The sequence below is a fragment of the Eleginops maclovinus genome, chromosome 1, assembly GCF_036324505.1.
Source record: "Eleginops maclovinus isolate JMC-PN-2008 ecotype Puerto Natales chromosome 1, JC_Emac_rtc_rv5, whole genome shotgun sequence".
Taxonomy (NCBI): Eukaryota; Metazoa; Chordata; class Actinopteri; order Perciformes; family Eleginopidae; genus Eleginops; species Eleginops maclovinus.
This window is the reverse complement of record NC_086349.1, coordinates 18654045-18681191: the sequence shown is the minus strand read 5'-3', so window position 1 is coordinate 18681191 and position 27147 is coordinate 18654045. Positions and strand designations below refer to the sequence as shown.

The following is a 27147-nucleotide window of genomic DNA, read 5'->3' as shown; positions in this document are numbered from 1 at the left end:
GCACTCAATGCTTAATTAGGAGCAATTCCCCACACCCTGCACAACAGGTGATCTGAGAAACCCTCCAATCAACTCAGGGGAAAAGACTGTATGGCTGATGTCACTTTCCCACCTGGAACCGCCCCCCTTATTAAAGTGGCTAAAAACATCCTGCAACATGGCCGTCGGTAGCGTGGGGAAACTGCTCAGAACAAGACTAAAAAAAACTATTTTCTGCTTCAAATAAAGTCAATTGAACTCAACAGGGACCCATACAACATGAACAGCAAACAATTAACCAGCAGACCATGGACATTCACAAGTGGCGAGGCTTTTTTAACCCTGTTGTTGATCTGAAAGCAGAAGTTTAAGATGCTCTGTTTCAACTTTGTTCGGCTGGAAAGATGTGCATGCAGGCGGAAAGTCAACCCCGCTCTTCTGGTGGGGAATGCAGTGAGTGAAACCAACCAAGAGTGAGTAAGGAAACACTTCTAAGTTGTTATTTGTTGAGCTATAAGTAGAGGATAAGGAATGTAGCCCCTTGGCTAATTATGTACGATAAACAGATCTTTCCTATTTGTAGACATGTTCTTTTAACATTAAAAGCTGAACTCTAATAAGCAGCAGTCTGAAAAGTGGCCTAAACTTGCATTCTCTCTGATATCAGGCAGCGGGCCACACCACTGTGTGCAAAAAGATTTCAGTTTGTATGCAAGTCTGTAAGAAAATAACCCCACTTAAGTTATTCCTGATGAGTTCATGGTCTCAATTGCTAGTATCTGGGCATGATGTTCACTTTGTAATTTAGGGTTCCATTTCGAGATGGATAACATAGATGTTAAGGGCTGTGGCTAGTTTATGAATGACAGTTTGCTACCATGGTGTTATCTGTCCAGTGTTTTTGTCTTAAAATGTTAAGTCTTTCACAGTACTTTTAGTTGATGAATGTTGTTCCTCACATTTAGTTCTTTGTAAAGTTGTTTTGACTCGAATAAATGTTTGGTTGTTCTGAAGTGAAGGAGTTCAAGTATCTCGGGGTCCTGTTCTTGAGTGAGGGCACAATGGACCGTGAGATGGGCCGGAGAATCGGAGCAGCGGGATCGGTACTGCAGTCGCTTTACCGCACCGTTGTGACGAAAAGAGAGCTGAGCCAGAAGGCAAAGCTCTCTGTCTACCAGGCCATCTTCGTTCCTACCCTCACCTATGGTCATGAAGGATGGGTCATGACCGAAAGAACGAGATCGCGGATACAAGCGGCCGAAATGGGATTTCTCCGCAGGGTGGCTGGCATCTCCCTTAGGGATAAGGTGAGAAGTTCAGTCATCCGGGAGGGACTCGGGAGTAGAACCGCTGCTCCTTCACGTTGAAAGGAGCCAGTTGAGGTGGTTCAGGCACCTAGTGAGGATGCCACCTGGGCGCCTCCCTAGGGAGATGTTCCAGGCACATCCAGCTGGGAAGAGACCGAGGGGTAGACCTAGGACCAGGTGGAGGGATTATATCTCTTCGCTGGCCTGGGAGAGTCTTGGAATCCCCCAGTCAGAGCTGGTTGATGTGGCCAGGGAAAGGAAAGTTTGGGGCTCTCTGCTGGAGCTGTTACCTCCGCGACCCTGATGGAAAAGCAGGAGAAGATGGATGGATGGATGGATGGATGTTTTTTGCTCCTCCGTCTCATGTGAATTCTGGTTCCAAAATTACAAGTTTAGCCATGGCTGATGTCCAAACTTGGCAAAAACAAGTCCAAAAACCAATGGGTCACGTCATGCTGACTATGTCCACTTCTTAAATTTAGTCAACTGCCACTTAGTGGGCAGAAGACTCACTCCTATGGTGACATCTGAAATCTGTTGTGTTTAATTTGTCTTAAATCACTAGCTTCATGTTTATGGTTGTCAGTATTTACACTGAGGTACTACTTTTAGGGTGTTTTATACATTTTCACTCAGATTCTCTGATTACAAAATTGTTTTTTTCCTCTCCGTGTAAGTTGACATAACCTTGGGTGTATTTACTATTCTGTTTGAAAAGATAACATAATGAAGGCCCATTTCCAACAGCTGATATTGGTGAGTCTAAAACAAGGTTTAGCCAATGAACAAAGTGCTTGCTACACAGCAACACTTTGTTTACCTGGTTCCCTTGTTAAGACAAATGGGAAAAGCCTGACTTTAATGGTACGTAAAGGTATGCTCGCAGCAACAACAGAGTCAATAATTAACGTAAATCCTCCAGAATTTTGTAACAGAGATGTTGTTTTATGGGCGACAGTAATTGGCCGTACAAACCTCGGGAATGCTATGAGTCCACAATCAATGCACAGTAATTAAACATTAACCAGCAAAGTCAAGCATTGCATTGATCTGCCTTAAGGGTCGGAGAATAAAAGATACTGCATCAAAGCACTCGAAACTCAAGTAGTTTCATTCAAGCACATATTTACCTTGTAAAATATTATTTAACTTATTGTGATTTATTGTCTATTTTTCTAAATGTATTCATAGTTTATGAATCACACACACGCACACGCACACACACACACACACACACACACACACACACACACACACAGAAATGAGTTCAAACTTTCAGAGATAATTATGTTCTTTAAATATAGTCTTTCTTTCTCCATGTATATGATTTCCCATGGCAGACTGATTTAACTACTTTTAAATTTTAGATTTAAATAGTAGAAAAATAACATTTAGAATAACTTTTTGCATACAATTAACGCCAGCCAGTTTGGATTAATGGTATTGTACTTTCGGTTTAAAATGTTATTAAAAAGTCCAATGTCAGTATATTATCAAAGGAAGAATATTTCCCTTTAAAAATAAAAACAAAGTGTTTAAAGATAATGTGTAATATGAAATGTCACTATTTTTTTGAACATGTATTTATTGATTTTCAGATGTTTGTAGAAATCGACAATCCACAATGGTACATATAGCAAAAAGTTAAACATCAACTTTAATAATGTAAATCCCCCCTCCCCCTCCCTAAGGGAAAATAAACAGAACTAACAGAGGAAGATAGATTAAAATGAATTAAATAATAATAATAATTTAAATCAAATCAAAAATGCAACGCACATACAGGCTTATAACATTACATAAAAGACACAAAATAGGTGCTGGACACAATATGGTTGTATGTAGACATCAAAGTTATTATACATTCAGTATTCACTATGGATATACCACTCTCAAGTCTCCAAAACTTCCCCAAGATCACAATTCTCCAGGAATGTAAGAAAGGGAGTCCAAACCTCATAGAATTTGGCTGATTTCTTTTTTTCTGTGTATGTTAATTTTTCAAGGACAAGGCATGCGGACAACTCTTTAAGCCAGCGGCCAACAGAAGGGCTCTTTACATCCTTCCAACAGAGAGAGATCAAACGTCTTGCAGGTAATTTTAGAAATCATTCTTATGATTTCATTCCAGAACTTTTGTATCTCAGGACAACTCCACTGGCAGTGAAATAAAGTGCCTTTTTCTAAATTGCATTTGACACAGATATCGGGAATATTTGGATTCATCTTATTCAGTCTAACTGGAGTAATGTAAACCCTCATCATCCAGTTGTACTGAATCAGTTTGAGATGAGTATTTATTGTTAGGAGATGAGCACTTGAACATACCTCACCCCATTCCCCCTCAGAGATATCTTCTTGCAAGTCTCCTATCCATTGAGCTCTCTTATGTTCAGTGGAGTCTTTATGGTTTTTCACCAGTATGTTATAAAGTAAGGATATTTGACCCCTGCCAATACCGTTATTCACCGACACATGTTCTAATATGGATAAAGGAGGTTGTACATCAGAATGTGTCTGCGTATAAATGAAGCTTCGTAGCTGTAAATATTTAAAAAATGTTTCTGAGGTATGTCATATTTATTTTTAAGTTCTTCAAATGACAAAAGTTTGTTATCACTGTATAGATTCATGATTTTAGAAATGCTCTTTGTTGCCCACAATTTAAAGCCCAGGTCACCTTTGCCGGGAGAAAAGCTGTCGTTTCCCCATATTGGTGAAAAACATGAACGAAAAGCTGTTTCACCTAGAAATAATTGTACTTCATGCCAGATACTAATTGTGTTTCTCACAAAGGGGTTATCAGTGAGCTTTTTTAAGTTTTTGACAGGCGCAGAGTATAAATAAGTGTCAAGCCACAAACCCTTTGTACAAGTACTTTCAATTTGTACCCATGGTAACATAGTAGTGTTGCACGATGTACCGATACTTCAAAAGCACCGCGATTCTTGGAAATTAAAAATGTCACGATTCCTAAATTTATTAGTATCGATACTTCTAGAATGTCCGTGTTCCATATTTGTAAGAGACATATTTCATGTTGGTGTGTGCAACGCACGCTCGAGTGCCTCCCTATGGACGTCCGTGTTTTTTCTCCTCACGCACGCAGCAAGAGGCTGCACTGCTGCTGTCATTTAACAAACACTACAGAGAGATGGCTGCATGTGCGAGTGATACTGTGGCCGCTGGTCCACGGCTGGTTGATAAAGATGACGCGAGGAGTGAGATATGGAGGTACTTTGCCTACCTTGCTGACAGTGAGGGCAAAGCTACCGATATGTCGAGACCTGTTTGTCGTAAGTGCTACAAACAATTGCAAACTAAGGGAGCCAACACCTCGAACCTGGCGAAACACTTGGCCGACAAGCACGCCGAGTTGCACAAGGAGTTTAAAGACCGACAGGTTAGTATGTGAAATATAACATGTATCATCACGTTCATGAACTTCATGCCCTTAAAACAAGTCAAATGAGAAGGCTATAGTTTATTTTGTGACAAGTCACTGTTTTGCACCACCGTAGTTTGACCAGGCTATCTACAGAAATAGCAGGCTAACTATGGGCATTATCCTCATGGCTAACCACAATAGCCTGCCTAACGCTAGTTCAGCATCTTTCTTTGAAAACGCAACTTTCATAGATGACGTAAATAATTCGCAAGCTGCTAAAATAAAGCATACAAAACATCAGCTAAAATGATCTATAGCCTTTATTAGCCTATATGATAAAAATCACAGCATGTGCATGTTTGTCAGTGATTTATTTAGCCTGTATTGGGTTACAGCATTTAAAGAGCATGAACCTGCTGTACGCAAAGGAGGTGTAGGCCTATATGAAACCTTTGCCTTGTAAGAAATTATGGACTCAAATATAAAGTTAACCATCAAAGAAATCAGACATTGAAGTACAGGAAACGCCTATATTAATCCATGTCACAGTTTAAACAACATTAGGTTAACTCATTATATCCTATGAATAATGGTAATGTTATGGTTAAGTGAATGTTAGCAATTATCACTACCACTGCATAGAGATGTTAAGTTAGTCACAAGTTATTGTTACTATCACACATAAACTATTTAGGTCCTCCGTTATGACACATTTATCACCATCATATTTTAAATATTTCCATTTTCTTCTGCTACAGCGGTCTGCAGCTATGGGCTCTGGAAGAGCAACTCCTCAAAGGCAGCAGCCAACCCAGCAGCCAACCCTCCAAGCTATGTTTGAGCAGCACAACAAGTACCCCAGGGAGTCCAAGGAGGTAAAACGGCTTAACAGGGCAGTAGCAGAATTCATCTGTCTGGATCAAGTGCCAGTTTATATAGTGGAAAAAGCTGGGTTTAGAAACCTTATGCAAAATCTCGACAAAAGGTATGACGTCCCATCCAGGAATTTTTTCATGTACAATGAAATTCCCAAGATGTACAATGAAACAAGAGCGATAATCAGTGCCCAACTTAGTCACACACCGAATACATTTTTCTCCTGCACCACTGATCTCTGGACCAGCAGAACTGTGGACACTTACATGGCAGTAACACTCCAGTTCATTACACAGTCCTGGGAGATGCAGTCCTGGTGTTTAGGGTGCTCTGCATTGTATTCTGATCACACAGCCGACACTCTAAAGGAAACCCTGGAGGAAATTATCACAGATTCCTGGGGGCTAGACATGGCCAATATGGCTGGAATGACAACAGATAATGCGTCAAACAACCGCAAAGCTTTCAGTGAATACACCTGGATACCCTGTTTCGGGCACAATCTGCATTTGGCAGTGAACAAAGCCATAGATATTGATCGTGTGGCAAGCTGTCTGTCCAGGCTCCGTAAGACTGTGTCAGGCTTCTCCAGATCAAACAAGATGTCTAGACTGTTCAAAGACAAACAAAAGTCTTTAAAACTGCCACAACATACATTAATCCATGATGAGCCCACCCGATGGGGTTCCACCTATGACATGGTGGAACGATTTTGTGAGCAGCAGCAAGCTGTCTCTGCGGTTCTGGCTGAGGACCGGAAGAAGTGGCACCTGATGCCCAGAGACACAGACATGACCACTATAGAAATAGTGAGGGATGTCTTGGCTCCACTCAGTGACTTCACTGATGCCCTGAGTGGAGAGAAAGAAACCACCATATCATCAGTCCTGCCACTGATGTGGAAAATCAAAGCCTGCCTAATAGAAGAGGAAGGCGACCGCCCCTTGGCCATAGAAATGAAGAACAAAATTAGAGGAGATTTTGAGAAAAGGTACGATGACCACAACCTGCAGATGACCCTAAACACCTCTACGTTCCTTGATCCGAGATTTAAAGATACTTTTGTAACAATGGAGGAGGATATCAAGAGGGAGCTGCTCCTTAAATCTGAGGCCGTTCAGCTTCCACCCCACAGTCCAGTGGACCCTAGAGGAACAGGTGCTGCACCAAAGAGGAATAAGAGAGACTTAAAAAGTTTGCTCTGCACCATAACCACAGAGAAGAAAGGGGCAGATAATTCTGAAACGAGGCACCATTCTCCCACACCTGCAACACCCACAGATAGACGACTAAATGTTGAGTTTCTTGAATACAAACAATTGAGAGAAATCAGCCCTGCAGAGGATCCCCTGGCCTGGTGGAGTCAACATGAGGCACAACTGCCCATCCTGGCACACTTTGCAAAGAACTATCTTTGCATTGCAGCATCAAGTTGTGCTTCAGAGCGAGTCTTCAGCACATCTGGAAATATCTGTAGCCCAAGACGTTCCAGGCTGACTGAAGAACATTTAGACATGCTAGTGTTCTTGGCCAAGAACTTAAATAAGTGTAAGAAATGAATATCTGCTGGCCATTCTAGGGCTAATGCTCTTAAGAGACTCAGTTTTGAGTATAAGAGATGCTGCAGCTAAATTGTATTTGTTTTTTTAAACTCAGTTGTGAGTATAAGAGATGATGCAGCTAAATTTTATTTGTTTTTTTAAACTCAGTTGTGAGTATAAGAGATAATGCAGCTACATTTTATTTGTTTTTTTAAATTGAATGCCATTGCTTTAATTTGTTATTTATGTTTATTACTGGTAACGCTTGTGTTTCTTATGACTGAGATAATGCTGCTAAATTTATTTATTTTTTTACCTTGAGTGTCATTGCTCTAATTTATTTTTTATATTTTGATATTTCATATTTTGTTCAAATGTTTAATATATCTGCTGTTCATATGTTCATTTATTAGTGTGTTATGATAAGAATGTTGCCCCAGTTTTAAAATAAAGCACATCAATGATATTTGAGAGTGTTTCTCCCTTTTCAGGAAAAGTATCGAAAAAGTATCGGAATCGCAATTCTTGACTTGGTATCGGTATCGAAACAATAATTTTGGTATCGTGACAACACTATAACATAGGCTCAGCTGAGAACCAGAACATTGCTGCCCTAACCTGGGCAGCCCCAAAATACTATTGTAAATTGGGTAATTGTAACCCTCCTCTCTCATATGGCAAATAGAGAAGTGAGAATCGCAGCCGTGACCTTCTATTGTTCCAAATAAACTTTGTAAATAGTTGCTTCATTTTTAATAAGAACTGTGGTGGTGGGGGTAGAGGGACAGATTGAAAAAGATATAGAAATTTAGGGAGCACACTCATCTTGATCACATTTATACGTCCCAAAAGAGAGATTGGCATAGATGACCAACTATTCATAGATTCAGTTATCGAAGTCATCATAGGTTCATAGTTACAGGAAACTAACTCCACTGTGGTTGGGGTAACATTAATACCAAGATATTTGAATCCATTCACCGCATTATTAAAAGGATGGTTTATAACAGGATTTAATCTCTCCTGCTTATTCAAAAACATGATAGAAGATTTTGTTTTGTTTACTTTAAAGCCTGAGAACTTTCCAAAAGTGTTGATTAAATTGGTTAGATTGCGAATTGAATTCTTTAGGTCTGTTAGAAACAGAAGGGTATCATCGGCATACATTGAGATGCGATGTTCTAAGTCCACTACTTTGATACCTGATATTGAGGGGTGTGATCTCACCGCTATAGCGAAAGTTTCCATGGCCAAGACAAAGAGCATTGGTGAAAGAGGGCACACCTGACGGGTACCTCTGGAGAGCTTGAAAGGAGGTGATACTATATAGTTGGTTGCGACTTCTGCCATAGGGTCAGTATACAGTATTTCAATCCATTTTCGGAAGTAGTTGCCAAACCCAAATCGCGAAAGCACATCAAGTAAGTAACTCCACTCCACCCTGTCAAAAGCCTTCTCAGCATCCAGAGATAGAATGGCTGTGTCAGGAGTTCCCTCCCTCACATGTATTAAATTCAACACTCTTCTTACGTTATAGAAGGCCTGGCGGTTTTTCACAAAACCGTTCTGATCTGGATTGATCACAGTTGGAAGCACCAGCTCTAATCTTCTAGCCATGACTTTAGCGATAATTTTAGTATCTGTATTAAGCAGAGAAATAGGCCGAAATGATGTACAATTGGTGGGAGATTTATTAGGTTTCAAAATAAGTGTTATTAGTGCACTCCTCAGGGATTCTGGGAGACAACCTTGTTGAAAGGCCTCTTCATACATGGCCAAAAGAGGTCCCAGTAGTTTATCTTTGAATATCTTGTAAATATCAACTGGGAGTCCATCAGGACCCGCGGCTTTACCTCCCCTCATATTGATAATGGCATTGGAGATTTCTGAAAGAGTTAATTTTTTGTCCAAATGTGCTTTAGAATCATCGGTTATAGTAGGAATACAAAGTTTATCCAGGAAATCATTCTGTTTTCCTAAATTTTCAGGAGTTTCAGATGTATACAGTGTTTTGTAAAAAGAGGCAAAAGTTTTATTGATCTCCAGGGGGTCTGCGGATATTGTCCCACTTTGGGTTTGGATCGCATTAATTGCCCTATCTGCATCCAATTTCTTAATACGCCAAGCCAACAATCTCCCAGATGTTTCACCTTGTTCATAGTAACTCTGTTTCAGACGGATTAGACTGTTTTCTGCTTTTGTTAAAGACATTTTTCATACTGGGCTTTAAGAGACATCAATTCTTGTTTTATCTTTATGGAGTCATCCAAGAAAGCCTCTCCTTCCAACTGTCTGATTCTACGGTCAAGTTCATTCATTACCAGTTTAAGTTTGTTTGTTTTTGAGCTGGTATAGGATATGATCATACCTCTGATGTACGCTTTAAAGGCCTCCCATCTGACAATAGCAGAGGTCTCATTTGTATTTGTGTTAAAATAAATCTCAATTTGAGCTTTTCAAAAAAGCAGGAAGTTTGAATCAAAAAACCATCTTGGATGAAATCTCCATCTAGAAGTGGACTTAACCAACCTTCGGGACGTTGTATATAAGTGAAGTAGGAGAGTGGTCTGACAGCAGTATACTATTATAATTACAATCTACCACAGAGAAGAGCATAGAGCTTGATACTAAAAAATAATCTATGCGGGAGTAAGATTTAAAAGAGGAAGAAAAACAGGAACATTCTAATTTATCAGGGTTTAAACTTCTCCAAGGATCACACAGGTTTAGATCATTTACATATTGCAACAGCTTCTTCCTACTCTGTGTGTGAGAGGAGTCTACTCCAGAAGAGCGGTCCAATTTGGGATCTGAAGTGCAGTTAAAGTCACCTGCCATGAGAACCCTCCCTGGGAGTGAGGCAATTATCAAAAATACATTTTCAAAGAATTTGGGGTTATCATCGTTTGGGGCGTATACGTTAATCATATTTATCTTTTCGTCTAGCAATGTACCCTGAACAATCAAATATCTACCCCCTATATCACAAATTATATTGTCTACCTTGAAGGGGACAGATCTGTGAATAAGGATCATCGCCCCACGGGTATGAGATACGTAAGAGGCTGAAATTACTTGCCCTGGCCATCTCCTTTTTATCTTTATGACTTCATCTGACAGCAAGTGGGTTTCCTGAATATACACTACTGATGATTTTAGTTGCTTAAGCCTACTTATTACTTGCTTCGCTTTAACCAGTCTAACCAAGCCTCTAACATTCCAGGACGTAAACTTTCAATTTAAATTAGAAGTCATATTTAACGTAATCCAGTATGAGTGGTACAAGCCCGGTCAGACGGGATGGAAATAAACACTGATGTGCCTGTTTTTAATAGAACGCATGTGGTTATCTGATGTCTTGGGAAATAATGTAACGTTACATTTATAACCCTTAAATGAATCCCCGAGTCGTCTCCCCAAACGAGACGACGAGTCTTCCCTCGCAACATTGGGAGCGACTCACTGATCCACTAATAAAGAGGAGCAGACAAGAACCGGCGTGTCACAATAAACCAGCCCTCCGGATATAATCGGTATAAGGCGATAAACGAACAATAAAGTGTGCATGTGTATCTGGCTGTTGTGTGGGTATAAGACCACGTTAGTTTACAGTGACTCAGCAGAGGGTGATACAGTTAAGGCTGCGACCCGGTGATCACCTGCACCGCTTTTCGCACGGACCCAGGTGTAAAATGATTTAAATTATTGTAAATATATGTACAAGTCTCCGACAATAGAGAAAGAAAAGTAAAAGTAAATCGGGACGCAACCCGCCATCATAACAAACAAAAACACCGGCAAAAGCCATAGGAAAGCAGCGTTACAGCCTACATAAAACAAAGTACTTTACCTTCCCTTATTTATGATAGCTGCAAATCAAAGTTCAGTTGAGGTCGAGTGTCCACATCCTCTGCTGTCGTCACCGAGACTGTTCATCACACACAAGGTGACCATGTGTCCAGCTTCTTTATAAACGAGTCCACGCTTGAAGGGTCAGCGAACAGGTGGGGTTTACCCTCGTGAAACACTCTGAATTTGGCGGGGTAGATAAATCCGTAAACGATCTTCAGAGCTCTCAGGCGTTGTTTAACATCATCGAAGAGCCTCCTTTTCTTATGAAGATCTGTAGACAGGTCTTGAAAAAGCATGACATGGTGGTCTTCGTACATGATCCTGCCCTTGTTCCTGGCGGCCTGCATGACTCGGACCTTGTCTTGAAAGTTTAACAACTTCATTATCATGACTCGCGGAGCGGAGGAGCACGGCGCGACAGTAGCCTGTGAGCCCTTTCAATAATCAGCTGAGTCGGAGAAGTGCCCGGGCCTAGGGCTTCAGGTAGCCACTTTTCCAGAAAAGCAACTGGGTTGCCCTTTTCAACTTTCTCCGGGAAATTCACCAGCCTGAGATTTGAGCGGCGGTTCCTATTTTCCAGGTCATCCATTTTGTAGGTGAGTTCAGACACCTGTTTCTCCAGCGCGGCTATTTTAGTATTATGGACAGCGATATCGTCTTCTACCTCACCAATCCGATCCTCTGCCTGTCCCAGTCTCCCTGAGAAGTCTTTGATATCCGATTTGATGCCGATTATTGCAGTCATAACCCCGTCAAATTTGGTGCCGAAGTCGTCCTTCAGAGCTGAGATCGCTTCCAGAATGTCCGCCGCCTCCAGAGTTTGGGTAGCTAGCTTGTTAGCATCATCCTCTGTTTCTTCATGTCGGTCGGCCTTGTTCTGAGACTTTTTCTGGTGGCCCGAGGCTGTTTTAGGTTGTCTGGTCGACATATCACGGTCTAAGATACACTTAACTTGGGTTAATAAAGGCGTTTGTTCGCTTTTTACACAGGATACTGTTCAATTTAACCGATTTTGACGGAGAGAGAACATGTGCGACCGCTCAGCTCCGCGCCATAGCCACGCCAAATGTCACTATATTAATTACTAATACTACTACTACTACTATTACTACTATTACTACTACTACTACTACTACTACTAATAACATTAATAATATGACATTCTATAATTATATTTTTGCTCTGCTTTTGGTTTCAACAGGGAAAACATCAGACTCTGTGGCTTTTAAATGCTTCACTTTCTTTAACAGCTATTCTCTCATTTTGACGTTTTGTTTTGGTGCTGAACAGGTAAAATAGTGGTGTGTTTTAAAGGTGTTTTGTGTGTGTGTTTGTAAACAGCTTCCTGATGCGCAACAAAAAAAAGTTATGAAAATGCATAAATCCAAGAGGGGCTGCAGATTCAGGTGATATTTCTCTATGAGTTCTTCACTGATCGAGATTTATGATATTGTCATGATACATTGCTAGAGTAACTGATTTAGTATTAAATATGATTGATGTCCAGTCATCCAGCCTGCAGTGTTTGGCTGGCTGATGCCTTCACTTACCTTCTTGTGCATGTGAGAGAGATTAGTGCCACACAGTTGAACAGCTGGTCAGTTGAGTTTAGAAAGATTTATTTCTGTTTCACATGAACAATATATCCATCATGCTCTGACTTATCATCATACACACTGTGTTCTTTATCAATGAACAATGTTTTAATCTCATGGGAAGTATTTGTTCATTACCAGGCAACCTGAGAATGCTGAGAAACAACCCAAGTTTGTGGAATACAAAGCGTATTGACAAAGATACATTTTGCAGCTATTTGTAAGACGCATATCTGAGGGGCACACTGTTTGTGCTTTGGGAAATCGTGAGAAACAGAATAATGTACACCTGCGGAGCATCAGATGGCTGCAGGGTTTGTTAAATAATGCAGCAGTTACCAGCTGAATCCTCACATTCCAGATGTCTCACATGACACAAGGTTGTCTTTTAGAGAAACCTGTAAGAGATGCAGGAAGCAGGAGTTGCATTTTAATGAGCACAATTTTCAGTTGATTTTTGATATGATATATAGGCGCAAACATTTGCTTATATGAAATAGGGCAAAACTGCATGATGGAAAAGCATAATTGCCAAAAAAAAAACACTTTCTAGGAAGTCTAAAATTCTAATCATGACTGGCCTGTCAAAATGTCTGTCTGTTGAGAGAAGGCAGAGGAGAGAGTGGGGGTGGGGATGAGAGAGATGAACAGAAGAAGGAAGATATTGAAGCACTAACTAACTCAAAAATGGATACGCATGATGAAAGAATGACAGAAAAGAAAATTTTGCAGCAGAGAATGATTTTGACCACTCGTTAAAAAGGAGGGCATGTCCTAGGTCTAACTCATGGAAAGGGAAGGTAGGGATGGGAAGATTGCAATGATTATAAAGCGACGGGAGTTGTCATGCAGTGGATGTTGTACTCTGGACCATCCAACCCCCTCCCTTACATAAGACACACGCTTGGCTGCAGGCATAGAAAACAAGGCCTGTCCCCATGCATTGAGCCTTCCCCTTCAGTGGTTCTTAACCATGCAGTACAAAACAGAAGCAGACAGTGAGCAATATTGAATTATTCAGGCATAGGGAACATTGCAGTAACGGGGCTGTGTTGACTTTAGTCTGAAAAGCAAAGTAATGTGAATTCAAAAAGGCAGAGTTGGTTATTCATGCAAATTCCCAGGGTGAGCTTTTTGTTGTGAAAACATTTATTGTAGTATTCATTATGGATGTCTGCGTCCCAGTGATACAAGGTATTTGTTCTATACTGTAGGTCTTTTTACATAAGCACCAGTTTCATGTAGTTCTTTACTGAAATAGTTGTTCTTTTACTTTGAGAACAAACACATCATTTCTTTATTAAATGCTCCATTTTAGCTCTTCTCTTGGAACCACCCCCTCTCATAAAGGCACAGTCTGCTTTGATTAGCTTACAAGAAAGATATATTGCACCTTTGCAAAGTAGACCCCAAGTTGTAGGTGGAGTTACTCAGAGGGTGGGCGGTATTCGATTGAGCCTTGACGTAGTAAGGGAAGCCTAAAATGAATGGCTTGTTGAATCCCTTGTATATAAATAGCCTGCAAATAAAATGTCTAGTTTCCCAGTCTGTGGGTTGGTAGGAAATCTTTGGACCCAAATGTATGTGCAAGACTACTTTTTTTTTACTTTTTTCAATGATATGTCCCCTAAAAGCTATACCATACTTTTACATTGCCAATTAATCATATTGTGAAAGGTGCTTGTTGAGGCAAACGCACTGAGGATTATCTTCCTAGGCTGCCGGTTCCCTCCTTAACTGAGCTTTGTAGCGTCTTTAAGCTTCTTGTTTTAGCTCAGTCTCACCACTCTCACAAACAAAATGTCGATACAGAAATTATCCCCTTTCGTGACCGTCTCATCCATTGACTGGAAGACATTCCTGAATAGTCTAATAAAGAAAATCTCAGGGAAGTGATTGGGCGCTGTACTTTAAAGGAGGAGGGGCAGTTAACCAGATTAGCAAAACCACGTTGGTCTCAATCGTTAAAGTCTTTGCTTTTGTGAAACTGACAAATTCCGTGTCAAAGTACTTCTACTCCAAGGTTCTGGTCACTTTTCCAACTCTGCTCCACACATTCCCTGCTGCCTTGCTAACACACAAGATGTTCCCCTGATGTAATTTATTTGCAGTCACAGGATTCACATCACCAGACCTCATGCTTGGTTATAAATATTTCACTGAACAAGATAATGTAGTTTTCTTCCACCTCTGCCCGTTTTTACATTAGCTTACAGTTCTCAGCCAGTGAGTTGGACTTGATGTTTTAACACAACTTTCAGTTGCTGGCTTCAGTATGAGGTTGGATTACCTCACACAATGTTTTCAAGTGCTTCCTAGATAACATCTGCATTTAGGTTAATCTGGGCACTTTCAAGGCTTCCTTTTAACACAACATTTCAACCAACTCGCATATAAGTGTATGCTAATGAACAGTGTGTCCCCTGAAATAAACCGTTCTTTTTAATCTCTTTCTCTGAACTTCACTGGACTTGAATGACAAATAAGGGACTTTTCTGCCTTTGAGGCATCCTTAATCCACTTGATGAGGACTGACAGTTTAAGAACAGAGAGCAGAGCTGTTTTGTACCTGGGAGAGGAATGTACAGTATATGATAGATTTTGAAACTAGAATCATTTAATTAATGGAATAGTTGGTACTGACATGTTTTTATTTACGCTACTTCATTCACTTAGTGTAGCTGCTTCTGGGTTTTGACAGGCATCAAAAAGGTGTTACATTTGTTCTGAAATGCTGCTTCTCCCATCAAACACTACATTTCCTTTAGGGGCAGACGACAATGTACTTAAACTTACTTCTAAGATTTTGCAAATATAATTAGACACTTTCAAAAACTAAAAGATGGAAAAGTAACATGACAGACATAAATTCCCTGTGAACACTTCGTTGTTTAAGCTCCGTTCTCTAATTGCTTTGTTATTTTAATCAGAGAGATTAAATGAAGTGGTATTCTTTTCTTTACAAGAAGTGCATCTGTTTGTTATACCTTTGCAGTAGTGCATGTTTTATGTCTATGATATGAACTCAATGTGTATTATGGCTAATCTCTTAATTTGTTATGTGATATTCTGTTCAATGTCCTGGTTTAAACCTTGTAGCTATGATCATAAACTACTCATTGTCTTTTTATTATATATTTGCTCATAAGCGCTTTGTTACTGGCTACACTTTGGTATCAAAAGGTCATTGAGCTCACAGGAGCAGGTGTTTTTATATAAAGGGTCTGAAAGTGATATTGTGACTGGCCAGGTAAGTGAAATTTAAAAACACTCGCTAAAGTCATTCTAAATAAACAGAAGGCCAAAGAAAGAAACAAATGACAATCTCAGCAAACCTGCTCAAAGGCAGAGTGACCATCTTTTGAGCTAAAAATAGACTCACTGTGTTTTATAAGATGAAACGCCCTCTCAGACGTGAGGATCGGACGGATATGAATCATTTTCTTTTCAACTGATTTATTTTTCCTTTTTTTTTATCTCAGCAGAAGTGTTTAATACTTGTTATTCTTTAACTGCCGGCTTATCAGATACCTTATTTGAAGACAGCGCAACTATTCCTCTTCCTATCTGATTAAAAACCTATTTGAGTAATTGACAAGCAGGTTAGTCTAGCTTAGCATTAAGACTTGAAACGGGGAGAAGACGCTCTCCTGGCTTTAGACTTCGGTTCTCTGTTAGTCGGCAGTATTATGTGAAAAAGCGACCTACCAATTTTCATGAAAGAAAGACGGGAGGGTGTAGTATGGACCAGAGAAGAAATCATTACATTTTGAAGTGAATCAAAGTGGATACATGCAAAACATTCCTTTTTTAATTCACTTATTAATGTTTTTTTTAAATGATCATTGCAACCTAACGAGCAGCACATGAGGGATGTTTGATGAAAAAGGAGATTCTGGCCTCATTGCTGTATCTACTGTGAAATGCATTGCAAAACATTTGTTGTGAAAATAAAGGGGGAAAAATGAAGGTCATTAGGAGACAACAGAGATGTAAACAATGGAAGTAAATGACACATTTCCATGAGATGAGTCAGCCATTTATTGGGAGAGGATGTTTGGTTGGTGTGAGGATATGGACGCTTGTTGTCCAGGAAGTCACAAAACTTAGCAATTAGGGGAGGATGCCTTTTTTAATAAGGATATCCTGTGCACACAACCCTGTCATGTGATTGAGGTAACCAAGGGCATTTAAGAGAACTTATGAGATATTACCATTGTTCCCTGTCACACATTTGGCAACTATTAAATGAGTATCGGTGTTGAATAAAAGTATTTTAATAGGGGATATGTTGCGTTCACAGTACCAATACTTTAAAAAGAAAGACCAACACTCACTGTTATCATTTTCTTTTCTTCTGTTTGGCACCAAGCACATATTTGACATAGGTTGCTGCAATTTTAAACAAAGCAACAACCTATTCACATTAAAGGGGCCCTACTATGCTAATTTTCAGGTTCATATTTGTACACTGTGTCCATGCTGGGACAAGTTTACATGCTTTATTGTTCAATAGGTCTTTTCTCATACTGTGCTGCTGCACCTCTTTTTACCCTCTGTCTGAAACCAGAGCCCAGTCTGCTTCGATTGGTTAGCTGGCCAGTTTTGTTATGATTCGTCAACTGCTTAGAGAAGTCCCGCCCCTTAGCCTATCACGTACATTGTGTTGGAGCGGTAGCCAATAGAAGCGCAAGTGTTTCATAGTTATTTTACTGTGTCGTTTAAGTAAAAGAAGGACTACGATCAAGGTGTTTCAGGCGGGGTGGTTGTATGGGAAATAACTCCCTCTGGAGGGAACATTAGGATTTTAGACTTTGCAGACTATTTACATGCTCAGAAACCTATATAAATCACTGCAGGAAAGGGAAAGCACAATAGGTCCCCTTTTAAATCTTTCTAAATGTTCTGGAATATTTCCTGAGTGCCGGGAGCCTGGGTGGCCTTGTTTTTGATATTAGCCAGACTTTGATGAACAGATCAGTCTGCTTCACAAAGCTTTGTAAAGTGGCTTTGCTCTCTGAGTTATTGAATTATTTTGGCACCGCTCCTGTCACTGCTGGCTGTCTTTTTGGCCGCAGTTTGTATCTTTATGGCTTTGTGCACAGCATCACAAGATAAAGACAAAAACACAAACGCACACACACACACATCCTAACCTACAGGCCACTCTCAAACAAAATATGAATAGTTAAGATAATAAATTCTCAATTCAAGCCCTTGTCATATTTTAGAGATAATGTATCACTGTAAACATTATTACATGCTGACATTATTACATTCATTTTTATGTTTAATTTAAATCTTTTTCCTGGGCGATATTTGTCACAAACCAGAGTGTGTGTGTGTGTGTGTGTGCTTTTTGTTCTTACATCCCAGTAGAGTAAGAGCAATGGTCAAATACGCAGTTATAGAAGTTTGCATTTCACCAGGATACTATATCAAAGGAAAAGAAAGGGCGTAACTCGTAAAGCAAATGTATGAAGTAAACAAGTACCAATCAGAGCTACTTAATAATAATAAGGCCATCCACACGTACAATACTGCGTGGCTGTTAATTATTCATGTATCCAGGTGATGGAATGGCACACTTTTATGCATCACAAACACTAAGCAGCAAAACAAGCATGGTTGCTATGGTTTCTGGTGTGTTCACCAGATGTGTTCTGTCTTTGTGGAGCACCTGTTTCCTAATAAAGCTCCCTGGGAATTGAAGTGCATCTTCACAAGACACAAACCAGATCGATTCACTTTATCCCTCTCCAAGATAAGCCCCCGATAACACATGCACTCTCCCAGTAATTGGCTTATTTTGTATAAATGGGGCCTGATAAACCAGGAACAAATTCAGTACTTACTTTATTTTACTGAACATCTAACATTAAGTCATTTAGCTAATAATTTGTTTTATCTATCTGGATATACAGATTCAATTCTGTTTACCAGAAGACCAGATGTACACAAATTGTAACAGCAATGAAGCAAATTGCATGAAGGAACAAGCTGTTTCTCTCTGCAATTTTAATAAGAAAGCTTGCCATAGACCCTCTGCAAGGCAAGAAGCTCATTAAAAACCTTCTTCTACCACACAATTCCTTTCACTTTTAAGTAGTACATTTCTGTAGACACACACACATATACACACACACACACACAGTGGCATGTTATCTGTCCTAATGCGTTTTAGTTCCAATGCTGCGCTCTGCTGGTCGGGAGTGATACTGCATGTTTACTTGCTTTACTCCAAAAAACTCATGTGGAAAATATGTGAAAGAAGACAGAATGTATTTATTTTGACAATTCATTTTATAAAATAAGGAACAGCTTTAATACTCACAGCTCTCTAGAGAATGGATATCATTTGCACATAAAATATGTTTTTACTACACGTTTGGCCTCCATTTCTACATACTTAACCTCCTGTTGTGAAGAATGTCCCACATATTTCATACATATTGTCTCCAGATGGAATCACAGTCTAGTCATTTCTAATTTTGAGCTCATTGTCTTCATATTTATAAAACGTAACTAAGGATAACATCAGTGAAACCAAATTATTGTTCTTTGCTTTTTTTGTACACCTAAATGTATGTGGCAACGACTTAAAAATAAGGCAAACACAACAACAACAAAATGTAGCACTTTGTGGCTTATAACAGCTGGTCATTCAAAGCTGAGTTTTTGTGGTTTTGGGAGTCAAGCTTGTTTGGTTGATTGATAACTTCCCTCAAGTCTCATTTCCTGCAAACAAACACTGCTCAGCTGCATATCTTTGTTATCATGGTAGATAGCTTACCCAATAAGATACTCTTACGTGGATTCTGCCTGTGATGCTTGTTTAACAGCAGAAACTCTTTTTCGGTCTGTTCGACAGCTTATAACCTCCATTTACTTCATGACCAGAAAAGTATCATTTCTGAATACTTCCATAAATCAGATCACAGAGTTTTGAAACGTGTGCCTCAAAAGGAATATCAATAATCTTTCATGATTTCTACCTTTCCCATGCCCAACCAGTCAGTGGTCTTACTGGAAAGGTGGAAGGCCAGGCGAGGAGTGACGCATGGGAACCTCTAAGCAGTGTGGGAAAGTAACTTTGGTCAGGCAGGTCAAGAGTCAGATGTCTGTGAGATTGTCCCCAAAAGTGCTTTCAAAACCAGCCTGTAAGGCCTAGTTGTAAGCATCAAAAATATGACTTTAGCTGATTTAAAAGTAATCAGATTAATTTAAATCGGAGGACATTTTGTTTTGTATATTCATTAGTTGCACACAAGTAAACATTATCCTCTGGTCAATAATTATAGAGAGATGAATTATAAGTCAATCTTGATGCAATACAGTTTTTTTGTTGTAAGTCATCACTATCTGTCTGGATAATATACTAACCACTCGATAATTTTCTCACTGGCTGACCTCTGACATAAACCACCACATGTCTTGCTATACCCGGTGGTCGTTACAGTACTAAAACACGACCCCAACCTGAACGGCCCGATACAGTTTGAGCCCTCCCCCCTCCCCCGCTGTAATAACAACTGAGAACCCGGACAGAATGATTAAGTGCTAAGCTTTGTCGGGCTAGAGCACTATGTCAAGATGTACAGTGTTACAATAGAGCATACTGCCCATCTCCTGCTCTGCATAACACACTCAACATGGCCCCCGCCTCAGCCACATGTTAAATATGACAATGATGTGTAAAATCTGGATGTGTCATGTCCTTCCATTTTGGCCTGTGCTGTGATGTAGCATGATGAGAGAAATCACAATCAGAGGGTCAGTAGAGGGGTGTTAAACCTGCCTGCTTCACAGATAAGGAATCGAAGGCTGTGGGAAAAAGAGACAAGGCAATGTTATCAACTGCAGCACAATCTGCAACCTACATTCAAAAATTAAAATGTGTTCATGAATCATCCTTTTAAAAAAAACCACAACATCATCAATTTAAAGTTGACAAGCTTATTTGTAACCAATTTAAAACAAATCAGGCAACTTTCAATCAATCTAAAATTCCTGCAGACAAGCGGTCCATCCTACTGACGTCAGCAATCTCAGGAGCTCTGCACCCCTGCTTTCTGTCTTCAATGTTTTTCAGGAGGTTAAAGGTCAGACCTCTCACAGGGACCTCGTTATCACAGTAGGGGTTGTGGGACCAAGGCAGAAGGGTAGAGGGGAGAGGGGGTTGGGAAGAGCAAGGCAGAGCTTGTTTTCAAGTGGTCACCCCCAGCAAAGCTCCCATCCAGTCAGTGGCATATAGGTGAGGCATATAGGGAAGAGGATTTGGTATAAAGGGAGTCAAGGCAGCAGTACAGGAGGGAGAGCAGCAGTTTTCAGATCCTCCGTTTTAATAATATTTGATATTTTGGAATACACTCAAACCAGGAAAAATCTACTTTGCATATACAGCCTTCATTTCTGGTCGGTATTTTCCGCCTCTCATCTGATAATTCACCATGGCTCTGTTGATGAATTACTGGATCTATCTTGTTGCTTTGTCATCGACAGTGACCTGGACCTATGCCTTGAGAAGGTGATAACTTTTCCCTTATACAACTGTCTTCTTGACTTGAAATAAACAAGAATACATAATGGAAATGTCTTGCAAAATAATGACAGAAAACAACAACGAAAGTAAGCACAGGAAAACAAATGTTTTATTGGTAAAAGTGATTGTTTTCAGCATTCAGCCTAACATATGTTTTTGTTCGTTTCATTTTTTTTGCTGAGAGCAAAGCATTCTGGCATTATTAAAGCATCATTGTTAGAAGGGGATGATGACCAGGCATATGTTATTGATATGTAGCATGGACATAGTATTTCTTCTATTGTCACACAGGCTTTTAGTTTCTGCCACCAGTCATGAATAATATCTGTTCCTTTTCTAGAATCTCCCTGAAAAAGATGCCATCTATCCGAGAGACACTGAGGGACATGGGTGTTTCTGCAGAGCAGGTCCTAAACGAGTTAGCCGAGAAGAGTACAGACGACAAAAACGGGACTGTTCCCACCCCTCTAACCAACTACTTGGACGTGAGACAATTTTGTGTATTATATATTAAAGGAGCATACATCAAAACTATTGTGAATGTGTTTAAGAAAGCTCATTTTAGTACAAAACGACATGCTCAGATGTAATTGAATTGATGTTTTCTAAAAAAGAGTCTTAGGTTCTGAGGGTTTAAGCAACCATGGGCTTTGACGGTTGTTTTCGGCAAAACTTCTTACAGAATAAAACAGCAGATACGATCGCCTTTTAGATTTATACTTTTGATTGATGTAATAATGTTATCATGAGTGTAATTGTAAAAGATCTCAAATTAAATTTGTGTGAACTGCACAAAAGAAAGATTTCAAAGAAGTCATCAGACAACGTCACAATGACATGGGAAGTAGCTGGTTTAGGAAAGTCTGGAAATAAATCACCGAAACTGTATAATTGAATTGATTATCTCTAACAGACCCAGTACTTCGGGGAAATCAGTATTGGCTCTCCACCCCAGATGTTCAACGTGGTCTTTGACACAGGCTCAGCCAACCTGTGGGTCCCTTCGCAAAGCTGCTCACCTTTCTCAACTGCCTGTTGTAAGTGTCGATGTCCAAGACCCAAACAATAACTTTTAGTTAATAATTCAATAAGGCCTTTACTGTTATACAGCAGATACAGCAACTCTACTGTTGTGGTAGCAGACACCTGTTTTAAATGAAAAAGCTCTGAAAAACAAATATTCCACTACCTGCTCAGCACCTCTTTGACAGACACTGTTAGAAAGTAACTGGCAAAAACAGTGGATTACTTAACAGCTGAAGAATGAGATATTTGTCTCAGAAGTCTGTACACCCCAAAAGGAGACTGAAAGTAGGGAAAGATAATGTTGTATTCGATGAATGTGTAAAAGTTTGGCATATAACCTTAAATGTGGTTTACAACTGGTGTGGTTTTTCCCAAAGTGGGAGAAATATGAAATGTTATTGCAGTTTTAATTGTTATTGTCATATAAATGAAATGTGAAGAATCAAGAATTATTGTTTGATAAAGCTTCCACACTACTTTTACAACTCAAATGAATTTTGAACTTTTAGTCACTCACAACAGATACGATGCCTCACAATCTCGGACTTATGTTGAGAACGGAACCGGTTTTTCCATCCAGTATGCTGCAGGGAATGTAAGGGGATTTCTGAGTGAGGATGTGGTTGTGGTGAGTTGTTCATTAACACAGTTCAAAGAGAAAGAATATGTTCTAACCAAAACTTTAATTTCCTGCCACAGTCTCCACTCCCAACATGTCATTCTCTAAACTTGTGTGTGCAGGTTGGTGGCATCCCTGTGGTGCAGGTGTTTGCTGAGGCAGCCTCTCTGTCTGCCATGCCCTTTATCTTTGCCAAGTTTGATGGAGTCCTTGGGATGGGTTACCCCAACGTGGCCATCGACGGCATCACTCCTGTGTTTGATGGTATCATGTCTCAGCATGTCCTCAAGGAAGAGGTGTTCTCTATCTACTACAGCAGGTGTGTTAAATCCACTAAACTCATCCAGCTTCTATGTGATCTTGTCTGAAATAAACAGAAGAGAAAATGTTAGCTATGTAAGATGATTGAGACAAAAACATATTCCACTGCTAGCAAGAACATATAGATTACGCTTTGGTGTTTGTTTTGAATGAGACAACGATTACTGAAATAATATATATATTTTTTTAAACTTACCCACTGTCAAGAATGCAAAAAATAGATATAAAATTGTTTTATTAAAGATCTGTTATCAAATGTTATTAAATTACATTCCACAAGCTGATTTAGGATCTAGATACAACCGAGTGTCGGATGATAACACGTTTTCTCTATTTATCATGCTCAGTTTTGTCCAGAGGAAACAAAGGAGAATTATTAAGGTTTCTTGGGATTTTCTTAGAAGATTCTCAAGTATGAGAAGTCATTGGAGGTCATGGAACTTCAGCTAAGGGAGCGTGCAACCATAGATCATAATTACCAAAATCACAGTTTCAATATTCAAAATTTAACAGAAAAAATTGGCTTTTTAAAAATGTGTTTCCAGGGATCCAATACACTCCCCAGGTGGAGAGCTGGTTCTTGGTGGCACAGACCCAAACTACTACACCGGAAACTTTAATTATATGGATACCAAAGAGAATGGCAAATGGGAAGTCAACATGAAAGGGTGAGATTTCTTTTTCTCAATACACAAAATCGTATGTGTGTTTGCACTCATTGAGAAACAACACGTTTTATTGTGCAACCCTTCATGCTTCCAGGGTTTCTGTAGGGATGGAGATGATGTTTTGTTCGGAGGGTTGCACAGCAGTGATCGACAGTGGCTCCTCCTACATTACAGGCCCGGCATCCTCTGTGTCCGCGCTGATGAAAAACATCGGAGCACAGCTGGATGAAAGTGGAGTACGTTTTTAAGCATGCAACATGGTTTCCCACAGAAACGTTAGTCAGTAAAAGAAAATTCGTCAACCCATTATCACCCTTTCCATTTGTGTTGTTCATCAGTACAAAGTCAACTGTGACACTGTCAAGACGTTGCCCAGTGTCAATTTCCACCTCGGGGGCCAGGAATACCCACTCACTTGGGAGGATTATATCTTATGGGTAAGAAAGAGGATACATACTGAATCATATTTATATAAACGTGCAGTGGTGGAATGCGACCAAGTACAATCACTCAAGAACTGTGCCTGAACACAGTTTTAGAGAGTTTTTAAAATGTAGTATTGCTACTCCACTACATTTCAGATAGACATATTGATGTGCTTACAACGCATGTTTTTAGTTATTTGGCTAATTAGACCCGACACAAATTGCTACGTACATATGCTGGAATTTGTGTGTTTACTATGTAATGGAAAGGTGACCTGACTTAACCTTTTTGCTTATACTTGATGTACAAAAGAAGATTATACGAATGTATTTTTAGTCAATTTGTATTTAGAATTTGAATTGTAACAGATCATATTCACATTGTGTTGTTGCTGCTTTTACCATCACTGTATAAATGCTAATGTTATAGTGATCGTTATAAATCTGACTTTTTCTTGGCTGCAGCAAACCCAGATCGAAGCGGACGTCTGCACCGTCACCTTCAGGGCCTTGGATGTGCCGCCCCCTACAGGTCCGTTGTGGATTTTGGGAGCCAACTTCATTGCCCGCTACTACACCGAGTTTGACCGCCGCAATAATCGGATAGGATTTGCTACAGCAGTCTGACGGGAAGACAAACCTCAGCCATCTTACTCTGTTTTCTTTTTCTCTATCTTTGCTGCTATCTCCTCTTCAGCCAGTGTTTGCTTCGGTTAGTTTGTGTGGTAACTCGTGACCAAACTTCATCTGTTACATCAAAAAAAAGGTAAAGAGAAGTGCACATTAAGGAATATCAGCATCCTATTTCGTGCACATCCTGCTTTGGGATTATGTGTAACAAATGCACTGAATGCATTCTAAACTTTTTTATTTATAAGCGGCCACTTCCAGCAAATGCAAAGTGTGTGTGTGTATGTGTTTGTCTGTGTGTGAGACTGCTTAAAGTGATCACATAGCTACAGTGAAAATCCATACATGTATTGTACTAACGTGACAAGAATAAACTTGTTTACATGGATTCAAATTTGCCTCGAGCCTTGACTGCTTTAATAATTGCATTGTTTTTAAATGTGTCTAATGCATTTTGTGACCATGGGAAAGTCGAGTTGAAAACCAATTGCTGTAGCAGATTTAATTAGCCGTACCACAGTACTCATGGACATTTTGTCTTTGTTCATATTTGGGTGTGACCTGAGCTAATTTCTGCTAGAAAGGTAAAACAATTGGATACACATTTGTGGCAGTCATGTGTGCTGCACAGCGTGATGTGTAACGTTGCTTTTCTCCCACTGAAGTTGCTTCTGTACACTGGGGCTTTATCTTTGGTAACCATCAGTTACAGTAGGAGTGAGGGACAGATAAAATGTCACAATTACGTGTTCTAAACAGTCATTTCTTCTCTATAGTTTAAGTGCAACTTGTGGTCCCTTTCACTGAGCAATGTTCTTTTCTGTTAAGAAATAAAGCCACACATTTTGTAATCTCAGTAACTGTGTTTTAGGGTCAAACTTCTTTTTGTATTACAGTGAAGCTCATCATAAAAAGCTTTGAACGACAAAATCCTTCAGGAGTAAACATGCCTCTTGGTTGTGATTTAGAGATTGACCCGACAAATACGGTTATTTCTGCTTACTCAGTGGGCAGAAGATGCGCAAGATAACAAAACAATAAAGACACACATTCATCGGATGCAGTTGTCAGATATTTTTGTCTCATTTTATCTAAATTGGTTTAGAAAGTCCTTTCACTTCAATGATTTGACAGTGAGAGTAGCCACTTGCTTCCTTCCTCTCATATCCATGAATTGTCCTCTTTAGATGTTATCTGTTGACGGTAGACAGTGAGGTGAGGGTGGCTATCTCTTTACTGGCATTTAATCAACACAGTCATACCATTGCTTCAACATCTCTTACGGTAGGTTATAGTTCAACAGAACTACTCGGGCTGTAAATGAGCTAGGGCAATCAAAAGGCTTAAAAATGTACCCTATAGCTTGTAGTGTGCCTGCCAAATATTTGTCAGATAACATGGAGAACGTTCAATCTTGGATAATGACCCTCTCTTGCTTAAAAATTCCCCTCTATCTATTAATAATGGGTGTTTCTTACATGTTGTCATTGTTGCATATTGATGTTGTTTTTGATAGTATTTATGTTTATCATAATTTCAAGCCAAATCTGCTTAATCGTCCTCCATTGAACTCAGTGCTTTATTACTAATTTCCCTTTAATAAAAGACAGTGATGTTTATTCTCCTCCCCATCCCTCTTAAGTGTACTGTACAGAAAATAGTTCATGCATAGTGAACATTATGGACTTGTGCTCCTATTCAATGTCATGTCTAGCAGACGGTCAGCTAGCTTGGCTCTGTTTTACGGTAACAGAATCAGCCTTCCAGCCCTCTTCTCTAAACTCAAATGTCAACATGTTGTCTCTAGGTAATTGTTTGGTATGTACAATGGTAAGCTTACATAATTGCTAACATAAATATTTAATTTCAGTGCCAGAAGCTCCAGGGTCTCTGAATGTAAAACCTCATCGACTACATGCAGTGGTGGTATGTAGCGAAGTACATTAACTCAACTAGTCTACTGTACTTAAGTCAGAAATGTAAGTAGCTTACTTTTTCTTCACTTGAGTATTTTAATATTATGATACTTTATACTTTAAATCCACTACATTTTGTAGCCAAATGTTGTACTCCACTTAATTCTGAATAACTACTGCATTATTATGTATTGGTATTAATAGGTTAAGCTACCCAGTAGTACACAATGTAATCCAAATGAACCCCTATTAAACATTTATTGTCTTTAAATAGCCCATTCTCCTAAATTAATACTTTTTCCTTTGGTACTTAAAGCATATTTTGATGATAAGACTTTTGTTCTTTTACTAAAGGACAATGTTGAATGCAGGACTTTAGCTTGAACTGAGCATTTGTTGACTGTAGTATTGATACTTTGACTTAAGTAAATACTCTGGGTACTGCTTCCATCAAAATGTTCC

The 27147-nt window shown here is 39.5% G+C and overlaps 2 protein-coding genes across 3 annotated transcripts; both read left to right on the top strand.

Moving 5' to 3' along the window:
* Positions 1 to 167: 167 nt before the first annotated feature.
* On the top strand, positions 168 to 25157 carry ren (renin). 2 transcript variants are annotated; one of them, XM_063889540.1, is made up of 9 exons: positions 168 to 452; positions 21421 to 21565; positions 21994 to 22117; positions 22616 to 22734; positions 22848 to 23044; positions 23592 to 23714; positions 23809 to 23950; positions 24053 to 24151; positions 24605 to 25157. In XM_063889540.1, exons 1-9 carry the CDS (start codon positions 352 to 354, stop codon positions 24764 to 24766), a joined length of 1212 nt encoding a protein of 403 aa, XP_063745610.1. In that variant the 5' UTR covers positions 168 to 351; the 3' UTR covers positions 24767 to 25157. The 2 variants fall into 2 exon arrangements, with proteins under 2 accessions (XP_063745610.1, XP_063745692.1); XM_063889622.1 differs by lacking the exon at positions 168 to 452 and adding an exon at positions 20848 to 21065.
* LOC134872348 (E3 SUMO-protein ligase ZBED1-like) lies at positions 4197 to 7557 on the top strand. The gene is made up of 2 exons (XM_063895624.1): positions 4197 to 4689; positions 5433 to 7557. The coding sequence occupies exons 1-2, from the start codon at positions 4324 to 4326 to the stop codon at positions 7107 to 7109; spliced, it is 2043 nt and encodes a 680-aa protein (XP_063751694.1). The 5' UTR covers positions 4197 to 4323; the 3' UTR covers positions 7110 to 7557.
* Positions 25158 to 27147: the final 1990 nt, after the last annotated feature.